This window comes from Sitophilus oryzae, unplaced genomic scaffold (genome assembly GCF_002938485.1).
Source record: "Sitophilus oryzae breed Bouriz unplaced genomic scaffold, Soryzae_2.0 scaffold_1499_pilon_pilon, whole genome shotgun sequence".
NCBI lineage: Eukaryota > Metazoa > Arthropoda > Insecta > Coleoptera > Curculionidae > Sitophilus > Sitophilus oryzae.
In genome coordinates, this window is record NW_022146168.1 from 3,584,731 (window position 1) to 3,598,591 (window position 13,861).

A 13,861-nucleotide genomic window follows, 5' to 3' on the forward strand; every position below is an offset into this window, starting at 1 on the left:
AATAAGTTTAAAAAAATACATTTTTTCTTAAAACTAGATGGCAGATTTTTGAAATAAGGATTTAAATTTTTAAACTAATATTTTTGTTTCATATTCCACATCTTCAATATCTGGATTATACAGAAATATAATAAGTCTCCCGTAAATACTCTTTTAAAGGTCGTAGTCGGCCTAGGTACCAAAACTAGGTACATCTAGTTATACCAGAGCCGTCGGTATATTAGGCCAATTTAACCAAAAACACTACGCTTCAACCGTCTATTATACTCAGATGCAAAAAAACGAAACGTATTATTTATAAGGAAAAATTTGCAGTCAAATTTAAAGTGTCATATTTTTTTATATTTTAGCCCTATTTTCATGCATTTTTAGAACACTGTATATAAATATATCAACTTTAATTCGTAAGCTCAGTTTTTTTTATAAATTTTAGTACCTATTTGGCTTATTATAAAGGGTAAATCAAAGGATTGTTTTTTATCCTAAATTTAAAACATCTTGTGCAATAATTTCGTAAGCATTTTTTTCTAAAACATTGAAATGTAAAACATTTCGATCAGAGCCATGTCTTCTGAGCATTTTTTTTTGACTATGTCAATACATAGTGGCCGGCCGTAGCTCCAGCGTTAGTTTGTCGATCTGCGGGGTGGAAGGTACTGGGTTTGATTCCCAGCCAGTACGGTAGCTTTATTTATTTAAATAAAAATAATTATTTAACTAAATAGAGCGACCAACGAACCACCTCCTCAAGGAAGGCAATGGCAAACCACCTTGAGTATATTTGCCTTGTACAGCCCCTCAAATAGTGCCGTTAGGATTCGGCGATAAACTGTAGGTCCCGTGTACTTGTGAAACACTGATGACTGATGACACACATCACAAGTACATGCGAGAGGTAGCCGACGCTCTATACCGGGTGCGTCTCAAAAGTGGCTCACCCCTATAACTTTTTTATTTTTTGAGATAAAACAACGAGATTTGGTATGTTAATATATGACATAAATTGGAATTGATTGACGTATTCAATTGTTTTCGGTCACTTCCGGTTTTACCGGAAATGACTACAATTTTTGATTTTTAAATGGCACCCTCGGTATTTTTTTACTTTATTCGATAGAAAATGACGCTCTGAATCGAATGACATATCATATGTCAATTTTTGACACAGTCACTCAAAAACAAATTCTATTTTAAATTTCAATCTAGAGTGTCATGGCTGTGTTAAAAACATTAATTTTTAATCAAGGAGCCTTGGAAAAATACATTTGATCATTTAATGTTTTTAGTGCCTGGTCCTGGTCAGTTAAAAGATGCCCAAATCGTATTTTTAATCATATCTCAATTTTTTCAAATGGAACGAAGGTGGCTCATTAGCATATTTAGAAAAAGCATTTTTTTACGAATAATTTGATACCACACACTTGGTATTTTGAGTCAAATTGTCGTTATGAACCGCATGTTACAATTTCAAATAAACCATATGCCAAAATGTCAAAAGTTGACATATGATATGTCATTCAATTCAGAGTGTCATTTTCTATCGAATAAAGTAAAAAAATGCCGAGGGTGCCATTTAAAAATCAGAAGTTGTATTAATTTCCGGTGAAACCGGAATTGACCGAATACAATTGACTCAATCAATTAATTTTAAATTTATGTCATATACTAACATACCAAATATCGTTGTTTTATCTGAAAAAAAAATAAAAAAGTTATAGGGGTGAGCCACTTTTGAGACGCACCCGGTATAGAGTATAGCAATTTAAGAAAATGTCAATATATGCCTTTGTTAATTTTTAAAAGCGAAATGAACTTTTGAACAATTGTAATTTTTTCAATTATCATTTCTTTTTGATGTTATTTTTCGATATTACGAGGTGACTTTGGTTATTATTGTGAACTATATACTACTAAAAACTGCCCAGCATGTTCGACAGATGTGAACCCCATAGAACAGGTTTGGGAAATACTTGGCATGAGGGTTAGAGGCTAGGGGTTTCTTACTTGGATAAAAAATGTACATGTACTGCCAAAATATCATTTTAGTGTGAAGTGACTGCCAATGACTGCGAAGAAGACTGCCTATGACTGCCATTTAATTATTATAGGTGACTGCCGTATAACCAGGTATAACTGCCATGAAAATGTACATGTAATTCCAATAGTTAGACACCCCTCGGTTAGAGGTCACGAAGTGGCACCAGCTTCATTAAATAATTTGACTTGGTTCTTAAAGAAGAAGAAAACATAAGTATGAACGGACGTCTATACAGGCAGTTATAACAGCCAAGGGAGGCATTTTTTTTAAATAATAAGTTCCTGAATTTGAAGGGAATTCTAACATTTTCAAACTCACTGTACAACAATAATGAGCAATTTCATTCTAGCAAATCTGGGAACAGTAAGTGATATCCTGTCTTCCTTTGTGATCACGTCTCGCTGTGATCTCTATCGCAATAGCTGTTATCACAATAGCCTGGATTAGATATCTTTATTGTCATGGATGAAATTCAAAGTCGTGATCACGTCACCTTATTAAATCACTGATATTAAAAAAAATCACGCTAACAACGTGGTTTGAAAATCACGGTACTGGGCATCTCTAATTAGAACATTATTAGTTACATTAAAACAAAAATTATTATATTGGAAAAAACTAGTCTCAATATATATTTCAGCATACCCAGTTCCACACTGTCTGTGTATAATCGGAAACTGAAAACTTTCTTGGCTACGTAAATTAATAGACATTAGAGAACAACGGCACAGCCTACAAACACGTAAACGTTTACGTACGCATGCGCATTTATTATATTTTTACACGTGAAAGATTGTTTACGTCTACGTATACGTGCCAGCAGCGGCCGATTCGACCGTAGGCCGTTGTTCTCTATTAAAGTACCCGAATATTCGCTGTGTTTGTTCACGATAGCATCATTTGTAGCATCAAAATTTTGCAGTGGAAACGCAATTGTTAGTTTTTCATTATTTCAAAAGCGTTGATTTGAATTCGTGTGATTTTAATACGAATAAATAGAAAATGACGCAAATATTTTTTATAATAATGAATGAAAATATTCGCTATTTAAAAGTGATATGAATGTACCCAAAAGCAAATATTTGTGACTTAGTGTTCAAAAACTAAAACTGAAGTAACACCAGAACACCTGAGTGCGCCGAGACGACAACCATTCGTGCCATATAGTGCCTTACACTATCTGCCAAATAAATCCAAGGGCATAAACATTCTGTTCTTTTGCATATAAAATTGAAAGCTGCTTATTTAATTAGTCCTTGTGTGAAAAATTAACTAATGCTTACAAATGCTTAGTTGTTTAATAGGATAAAAATACAAGTGATGTCATGTGCAATACTAAATACAAATGTTGAAAATATTAATACTTTAGCTACAAAATTGTCGAACATTTATTAAAAAAATATATTCACAATTTCTAATAAATCAGGATTATTGTGTAAAGCGATAGAAAAATGAATTTTACAAAATCAACTGGACACCAGAATAGAATAGGGATATATATTAATTAGTACAGGATATGAAAATAATGTTCATACAGACTAAAGAATACAAGGACCAATAACACCAGGCACAAAATTGTTACCAGTTGTTACCAAAACAATTTTACGAGTGTCGGCCAGAGGATTAACATTAAAACTGCAAAATTAAACAACCAATTAAGAAAATGTTAATATTTTATTTTATCACTTTAATTTTGAAAAACAAAACTTTAAAAAGGATTAATGTTCTCTTATCTGTTAAATAAATAAATATCTTGGGAGTTAATAGTTTAAAAATTATGATTTCAAAAGTAGTTTTCTATTAAGAGAAGTATACAAATATCTTTTGTTAATCAACAAAAATGTAACCAATTTTAATTTAAAAATATTTTGTCTACATTTCTTGCAATAACTAAAGTAGAATTATTGAAAGAAATTTAGACACACTAACCATGAGCTATCCAACAAGAGCATCTAAGACAGTAACAGTTGTGTCTGTCATTTTATTTCACATATAAATTGTATTTTCTCACATTTTTTGGATATTATCAAACCGTAGAAATCCTTTCCTCACTCTTTAGACATATGTCTGTAGTAGATGTTGATAAAAGAGCATGGTAAAAGCATTTAATTATTAAGTAAAAACTTACCTAGGTCTACTCCAACGTCCAAGAGGTTTTTCTATTTTTCCTCCTTTGTTTAACATATTCCTATAGTTGTTTACTTTATTTGCCACAGCTTCTTCGCTAAAACTATACAATAAATGAACCATAACTTCTTAAATTCCAATCAATAATGCAATAATTATTTACCCTTGTTCTTCTAAAATATCAGCAAATTCAGCACATTTCAGTTCTATTTTTCTTTTACGCTCATGGTCCAAAATTTCTTTATTCGGTTGGCGATTACTTGCTGTATCTAGAGCACCCAGTTCCTCTTCAGTTCTGTACGCTTTCGATTTCTCTGCAGGTCTCACCGATGCCCAATTCCTTTGAACATAACCATTTGTACCAGACCCACGAGGGGTTTGTAATCCTATTCCATTATACATTATGCTAAAATAGATAACAAAAGTAAGTAGTCCAGTAATTAACAATACACTAAAACACACATGCCAGTTGAAAATTACTGCAAGAGGGTATCGATTTTGTTCAAAAAATTATTAGTTCCAAATATTGTACACAAACTTACTTAATAAATTAGGGGTTTAATTCTAATTTGGATAGAAAAAAAGTAACGTGAAGACGCTTTTCTTCATATGATCTCCAATAATTAAAGTCGGTTCATTAAAATAAACAATTTCAGTAGATTTCTAGAAAAAATTAAAAGTCTATTAGGATTTGCTAAAAAGAGGATTTGCGTTTGAAAGTGATTGTCAATCACGATTGTCAATAATGTCAAATTGTCCAAATTGACATTATTCTTCTTCTTTAAAATAGTTATCTCCTTTTTGCTGCTAAGGCCATCTAAGGCATTGCCGAATATGACCAAAGTTTACAGAATATAATATACGTTTACAGAACGTATTCAAACTTTATAGAGAATATATTCTGTAATACCGTAGTTATGGTAATACGTGTTCTGTGTTATATTTTGGTACGGCGACAGCAGGGCTAGGCTAGTCCACGGATAATCTCTGTACTGGGCATAATTTGTTTACACGGAATTCGAACCGCGGTCCTTGGCCATAACATTCTAATCAATGATATCTAAATAAATAAATTTAAAAGATTAAAATTTAGACCATTTTTGGTACATTTTTTTGTACGTAAACTCTTGCGTAACTCCACAACTGTACAAGTCCACGTAAAAAAAACATAAAATACACATATAACATTTGTTAATTGGACTTGGTCACTTTCTCTTGTATAGCCACCGATATATTTAAGAAATACATACCTAATATAATATTATTGTATTTTGTAAAATAAATAGAAAATGATTAATTTCAAATAAAACAATTTGGCGCACAATTTACTTTAGTATAGGCGACTAAATATACATCAATATAATTTTGGTTTTAGGCAACTATAAGTGCACTGAACGTGTATATAGAGTTGCTCGTATAGAGTTTATATTTTTTAATTTAATTTTTCACATTTTTTTAAATATTATAATTAAAATATTTGTTAATTACAAATACAACTAACAACGTAGCCATGCTTTTCCTTCTATTACTATCAAAAAAGTTCTCTATACGAAGATTTCTATATATTTTATAATATTTTATGTACCCTATCAGTTCACTGATTTTAAAGTTATAGAAATAATATTATAGTTTTTAATCAAGCTTGTTAGTGAATAAATAATTAATTATTTCTTTATTTTTTTTTTAAAGAAGCAATATTTTCTAGAAGAGTAGCCAGAAGACTTATTTACCTTAACAGAGACATCAGCATGTCCATGAACACCTTGGATTTTAATATATTTTTTTATATTAGGTACTCTCTGTTAATAAAATATAATATGTAAATAAATAATAATTAATAATTAATGAGTTGAACAAATAGAAAAGGTTAATTATCAGAAAAATAATATAGGTCCACAGGTCCGAATTTACCTGGACATGTCCGCGCATTTTTAAAGTGTCCGGGGACTCCGGGGCGGTCCGGCCCGGATTTGAAAAAGCGTCCAGGAAACCTGACCGCAAAAAACAATTTAACTTGGTAAAATATTTTACAGTTACAGTTGATGTCTCTGTTACTTTGTTGAATATTTTGGGCTCTACGATGCTAAAGCTCTATTTAACCGACGCATGTTCGAAAGTACCCATTTCTATACTTTGGCGCTCAAATTTTTCGCTTTTGGTGTACTCCTGGAAAGTGAATGTTTTTTTGGTCTATATTTTGTTGATTTCGGGACTATTATTTGTGTCCTATAAAAGTTCATAAATAAAATTTATAGTTTTATTTTTTGCAACGCGACGTCCGGATTTTGTCAAGATTTCTGAGTTCACTTGTCCGGAATTTCCAAAAGCCTTTATGAAAACCCTACCTAATACCCTTGTTTATATATTCATATACAAGGCTAATACTAAATAAGTTGTTCTGAGATAGACGGTATTTTATACCGGGTGCGTCTCAAACGTGGCCCACCCCCTATAACTTTTTTATTTTTTCAGATAAAAAAACGAGATTTGGTATGTTAGTATATGTGTAGTATAATCAACACATATTGACACATATCATATGTCAACTTTTGACATTTTTGCTTAATTAAAAATCGTATTTTAAATTTCAATCTAGAGTGCCATATGGATATGTTAAAAACACTAATTTTGAATCAAGGAGCTTTGGAAAAATAGATTTAATCGTCTAATGTTTTTAGTGTCTTGTCCTGGATGGTTAAAAGATACTCAAATCTTATTTTTTTTATCATATCTTAATTTTTTCAAATGGAATGAGGGTGGCTCATTAGCACATTTGGAAAAAGCATTTTTTTACAAATAATTTGATAACACACATTTGGTATTTCGAGTCATATTTTCGTTATGAACCGCATGTAATTTCAAATAAACCATATGCAAAATGTCAAAACTTGACATATGATCTGTCATTCTCTTCAGAATGTTATTTTCTATCGAATAAAGTAAAAAAATACCGAGGGCGCCATTTAAAAATCAAAAGTTGTAGTCATTTCCGGTGAAACAGGAAGTGACCGAAAACAATTGAATACGTCAATCAATCCTTATAATTTATATCATATACCAACAAACCAAATCTAATTTTTTAACTGAAAAAATAAAAAAGTTATAGGGGTGAGCCACTTTTGAGACGCAACCTGGTATAAGAGAAATGCCTAAATTTACCTCCTTGCTTTTATGAACTGATACAATACCCTGACACAAAATAGAAATCAACTATTGATTGTTGATTTCTATTTTGTGACCCTGATATTTCAACTTCTAACTTCTAAACAAAAAAATCACTAAAATTAGTCTATAATATCAGCATCAAGTTTTCCACTAGTTTAAGTTTTTCTAGTTTTTATGTACAGCACCGGATCTACAATTTTTTTGAACCGCGGTAGAAATCTGATATGTAGTGCACGGTGCACTTAATTCTCCAACGTTTGAAATAAATTACTTAAAAAAGCATATTATATTATGATTTTGGCGGCCCCTGAAACTGCAGCCAGGGGCGCGGGCGGTTGCCACGCCTCTATATACCCCCTAGATCCGAGGCTGTTTATGTAACGGGCAAAGACAACAGCCCCATGAAAATTTGTCCTGGGGACTTTGCCTACAGGCCAAATCTTCAGGTGTATGGAAGGCTGTAGTAACAGGATATATTCTTTTGAAATAATTAAGGTTAATTAGAAGTTACAATTTTATGGTTTGGGTGTTTAATGCCGTATACAGGGTGAGTTTTTTTCCTACTATGTTCTCTATGGGTATCTCGGAAACTCCTGGAGATAGAGAGTCGGTTAAATGGGGAAAGAATTGCAGCTTTGTGGGGTTATAAACATGCGCCTTTCAGATTTTTGAAAAAGTTCATGGCTTACTAGATATTTTGAAAAATACAAATTTCGGCTATTTTAAAAATTGTCCCTAATTCCATTATAATCTATTTTAGACAAAAAGTTTTCAGATAAAAGTTGTAGATAATCACATTCTTAATGACATTGTGTCCTCCGTTTTTTTAAAGCCTGTCATTTTTGACATATGACACAAACATATGTTTTTTTTAAATGGAAACCATAGTTTGCCATGACTTCATAAAAAGCGCCATTTTTTAAGCTTTTTAGCGATATAAGCTATAATATGTTTCTTTCGAAAAATTACTGAGTTATAGCCAATTCTTATAATTTTTAAACAATTTCACTTAGTTAGCCATGCCATGGAAACAAGTTCAATTGTCGTTGCTCTCGGAGATGTGAAACTGTCACATCCAAATTTTATAAATTAACATAAACAAAAATTGTAAATATGAATTTTTCAAATGAAGAAAAGCGCGTCGTATTATTGGTTTAACTTTTCTTGGCCATACATTTTCGAGGATACGTGATACGTTGACCGGTGAACGTTACTTACGTTTTTTAGAAAAGTTAAATTTAGATACTTGCGCATCAATAGAGTGGTTCTAACATGACTATCATTATGATACTCCCCCGCATAATGAAAGAAACGTTAAAAATTATATATATCATAATTATGCAAACTCAGGGATAGGAAGAGGTGGACCAATTGCATGGGCCTCCTCCATCACCTGACCTATCCATTTTTGATTTTTTTAGACGGTATGGTTAACAGTAAGGGTTACAAAAGAACTTATGAATTAAGAGAGGCACTCGAAGAGGCGGTACGGGAGAAGTTTATTAAAGTCGACCGGCCGTAGTCAACCGTTCTGTGGAAATTCATAAGTTCGCTTGTAACCCTTATTAATGGATAGGTCACGTGATCGAGGAGTATAAATAATTTTTAACATTTCTTTTATTATTAGGGGGAGTGTCATAATGAAAGTCATGTTGGAACCATTCTATTGAAGCGCAAGTATCTATATTTAACTTTTCTAAAAAACGTAAGTAACGTTCACCGGTCAACGTATCCTCGAAAATGTATGGCCAAGTAAAGTTAAACCAATAATACTACGCGCTTTTCTTCATTTGAAAAATTCATATTTACAATTTTTGTTTATTTTAAATTATAAAGTTTGGATGTGACAGTTTCACATTTCTGATTGAACTTGTTTCCATGGCTAACTAAGTGAAATTTTTTAAAAAATAAAAGAATTGGCTATAACTCAGTAATTTTATGCAAGAAACATAGTATAGCTTATATCGCTAAAAAGCTTAAAAAATGGCGCTTTTTATGAAGTGATGGTCAACTATGGTTTCCATTTAAAAAAAAACATATGTTTGTGTCATATGTCAAAAATGACAGGCTTTAGAAAAAAACGGAGGACACAATGTCATTAAGAATGTGATTATCTACAACTTTTATCTGAAAACTTTTTGTCTAAAATAGATTATAATGGAATTAGGGACAATTTTTGAAATAGCCGAAATTTGTATTTTTCAAAATATCTAGTAAGCCATGAACTTTTTCAAAAATCTGAAAGGCGCATGTTTATGACCCCACAAAACTGCAATTCTTTCCCCATTTAAGCGACTCTCTATCTCCAGTAGTTTCCGAGATACCCATAGAGAACATCGTAACAAACTCACCCTGTATATATAATAAGAATAAAGTTTTTTTTATTCAGTTTTAATTTAAAAATAGATGCATTCTTAAATTAGTTAAAAACTGCTTGTCCAAAATGGTTCAAATTTAACGTGCATATTCAGCATATGCATACCTTTAAAAAACCTATTTGCGACTGAGCTGTAAAATCAAAAGAGAGCCAATATTTGGACAGTTCAAAATTAGCATGAGATTTCCTATGTTTCCAACGTCGATGCACCACCCGGTATAGTCCTTCTAGACGATAGAATATATGACAGATTACACTGGAAGGTTACTTGTCCATTTACAATTTGAGTGTCGACTGTCGATAACCACTCTCAGAACTTACTTAATAATACATATATTTTAGATATTGACAAAATTTATCTTTTCCCAATTTTCAGCGTTTGAATTTGTATGATGATACGTAAAATAATTCCCTTGATAGTTGATGCGGACAAATAATATAAAACATCTTAGAGTAAACTTTTTATTAAAAGGACAAATTATTTATAACACAGGGATAGTCTGTCCAATGAGAGAATAGGTATAATATCTTGCCCGCCACTATAATTCAAAAGAAAAAGCCAGTGTGAATTCTTTGTCATTTGTTGAATGCCGTCTGTCAAAGTCACCCCTTCTGTCAATGGACAGACTTTAATACTGTATTTATAAATTTGTATTTACATAAATATTTCAGCATATTTGAGCATTTCACTTCATTTTCAATAAACCTAGAAATCAATAAATAAATAAAATTAGGACAAATCAAATCAAAACATAAATTATGTATGGCAGATTTTAGAAGACATAATATGAGGTATTCTTCTAGTCCGTTAAACATCTTCGTGCAGGGTAACAAGACAATAGAACAAAAATGTCATGTTTAACCATTATACGTTTGTTAGATTCATTGTCATCTGAAAATAAATATACCAATTAGACTTTGGCCCCTCGGGGTTACAGATGGATTACAATAAGCTATGACGTTCGGTTTAAACAAAATCAAGCCTTAAACTAATAAGAAATACACTTTTCCACGATTATTATAAACAAATACCGTATGACTGAAAAAAAATGGCATCTAGTTGGCTTGGAAATGACGATCGATGACTTTTAAGATGGTGCGAGCGATTCAATTATTTAAACAAATTTTGACGTTGCCGTTGATTCATAGCTTGTCATTTATGATGTGTAAATTACTCTTATTCTCTTTTATGCCTCAAAAATTGTAATACAATTTAGTAAATGATATTTTATTTTTAACAAACAAATACCATACGATGGAAAAAGACGGCTGGAGAATGACAATCGATGATAATTTTGGCGAGGTCAAGCCCTAGACGTCATTACTTGGCCCGTACCCTACTTTAATTTTTAATGGCGCCTTCCAGTTGGCCTTAAAAATGTTGTAACTTATTTTCATATTGAGTAAAAATGATTTTAAAGTGTATACCTAGTTTAAAAATCGAGAAAAAATATCGCAATTTTTTTACATCACAGTTTTTATTTCTGACGTCGAATAAAACAATGGGCAAAAATTACAGATTGCGGTTAAGAAATCCACTTTTTTTGTTAACTTTATCTATTTTTGCTTCTGTTATTATTGATACCTTATAAATGATATAGAGTATTATAGAAAATAAACGGCGTCACAATAGCCTTTATGGATTCCAATTATGCATCCAGTTAATATTTAATGTAGAAGATAACAGAGTTACCTGACACAAATCTATTTTCGAAAAAGTTGAAATGAAGATCGCATCATTTTATTTGAGAAATGTCATCGATCATATCCCAGCCAACTGGACGCCGTTTTTTTTTCGATAATACTGGTATATCTAAATAGATTTGCGTGTTCCTTGACGTATCTGGAAACTTTTACGTTTTTATAACTTTCTATCAATATTTATTAAAGGAGATCATAGACAAAAAATGAGATAAAAGAGTCTGCTTGATAGAAATAACTGATCGTTTCAAATTTCCCAAAGGCTGCTGTAACCTCAAATTTTCGATCCGATTATTATTTATTTTTATCAAAAATGTATAAAAATTTAAGTAAGATAAGCTCTCCTCTAACAGCGCTTTCAGACGGAGCGGAGCATCCGCGCGGACCGTCCGCGACTTCGAGCAAGTACCATGAGTATGAAAAATTTCACATGGGTCGCGTATGCTCCGTCCGGATGACAGCCATATACATAAACATACATTAGTATAAAAACATGCGGACAATCCGCTCCATCTGAAAGCGCTGTAATAGCAAACAATTTTTTATGAAATTCCATCTTGAAATAAATAGCATTCGTTGCATCAAGTCTATTTGACACCATTTTTTTTTCAATCATATGGTATTACATGTTATCACAGAATTTTATGTTCAAGCTGTCTGAATTAAGATAGGTAACAGTTCTTATGGAAAATTATAATTTTATAATTGTCAACGTGATAATGAAGAAAATGCCATAAAAATAAAAACAATCATCAACTAAATGTGTCTATAATATAAAAAATAAAAACTTAATGCTTGGTACTCCATTAAGGGAATAATTTTCACTAAATAGGTACATTTAGAATGAGAATGACAAAAAACCACATTGATTCCCATTCTTATGACAGTTTTATGATGACAATAAATGAAACAAAGAAGCAATGGCCACAACATTTTTATGTAAATACATAAGCAAATGATCATTATATAGTCTTTATTTAATAGTTAAAATAATATCGCTCATAATTCTTGAGAAAAGTTAAAAATTTTCACAAAAAAAATAAAAAAAATTAGTACATTGATATTGTATGAAATAAAACGCTGTTTTAGACAAAACAATCAACCTTTATTTAGATATACACTGATCAAAAGTAAAAAAAGCAACAGAAATATAAATTACTGCTTAAATAAAAACTTGTTCTGTACATGGACCTCACTTAAGCACAATGATAATTTCCAGGTGTCATAATCCAATAAAATGATGACGTATGTCCTGACGGCGACGGCAGTTTGCTTTTGGCAGTACATCTTTTTAAAAATTATTTTAAGCCTTAAACACTATCTGCAGCGTTTATTAATGAGAACTTTTTTCGTGGACCTGTCTTAATGTTTTTATTGGAATATAAACCATTTAAAGTAGTCTTATGCTCTGAGGACATAACGTAACTTAAGAGGTGCGTACATACAGCAAAAAGGTAATATTAGCTAACACAGTATTTTTGGAACTGTTTTGAAATGAAAAATTTACTGAACATTAAATATTCACTCAAAAGAAATAAAAATAAAGTTTCTTAAACATTTATGTCTATGTCTACTTCTATTTTATTTACCAGTTTTGACTGTTTGCCTTTTGATTATTCATATTTTAATCTTTTAATCAATAACTTACAGTTATTCAAGTGATATATACATATATTTATCATTTATACATGGTGTCGCAAATAAAAATGCACTCTTAGTGATCTAATAAACCAGATACACAGACCTGGTCATCCTATGTGAGTCGGCTCGCTTTTAATGTGTAAGATAATGATGGAGATATGAGTTAAAAAGAGACAAAGAGTAGGCTTTGATACATTTCTTCATATGTGGTAATGTCGGATTTTCTATTAATTTATTTGTCACCGACCAAAAAGTTTGAAGCAGTCATGTAGTTTAATACGTCAAAAATTAATTAGTGGCTTTGCTATAGTTCTAATACATCACATAATATATTACATTTTATTGGTGACTACTATTAAGGCTACCATACTAAGGAATGGACAATACTGCATTTCTATCTATATACTAGATTATAATGGAAGTTGGCTACATTTATCTTTCAGATCAACAACTTAGGATGACCATACCTGTATACCATGGTAAAATTATATGTAGGTATAGAGAGATACTTGGAAAACGGCAGATCTAAACAAATATCACGAGTGAAATAATAGTGTTTTAATTATTCAGTTACCCATCAGTCATTGCATAAAAAAAAATTGGAAAAATGCTAAAATATACGCTGGTAATAGAATAATGTTATAAATCACTTAAGACCTTCCAAGTTGGTATACCATGTGTACCTTTCTGTTAAATGGTCTCTAGACTATTTACCAGAGAAAACTTAGTTTCGCACTAATAAGATTCCTTAGAGACTAGATCCTCTAGATTATCTGAGACGACTTTTTCATTGGATACATTATTTATTTTCT

The 13,861-nt window shown here is 31.4% G+C and overlaps 1 protein-coding gene across 4 annotated transcripts in view; it reads right to left on the reverse strand.

Annotated features, from left to right (window-relative positions):
• LOC115877852 (peptidyl-prolyl cis-trans isomerase G-like) overlaps positions 1-4,909 on the reverse strand; it is a 34,467-nt gene extending 29,558 nt beyond the window's left edge. For 3 of the 4 annotated variants that reach the window (XM_030894187.1, XM_030894189.1, XM_030894191.1), the window contains exons 1-3: positions 4,708-4,909; positions 4,329-4,571; positions 4,167-4,268 (exon numbers count right to left, since the gene is read on the reverse strand). In XM_030894187.1, the coding sequence (XP_030750047.1) occupies positions 4,167-4,268; positions 4,329-4,567 (341 nt within the window). In that variant the 5' untranslated portion in view covers positions 4,568-4,571; positions 4,708-4,909. Of the gene's footprint in view, positions 1-4,166; positions 4,269-4,328; positions 4,572-4,627 lie in introns of all 4 variants that reach the window. The other variant, XM_030894188.1, reaches the window with a different exon arrangement.
• Between the last annotated feature and the right edge of the window lie 8,952 nt (positions 4,910-13,861).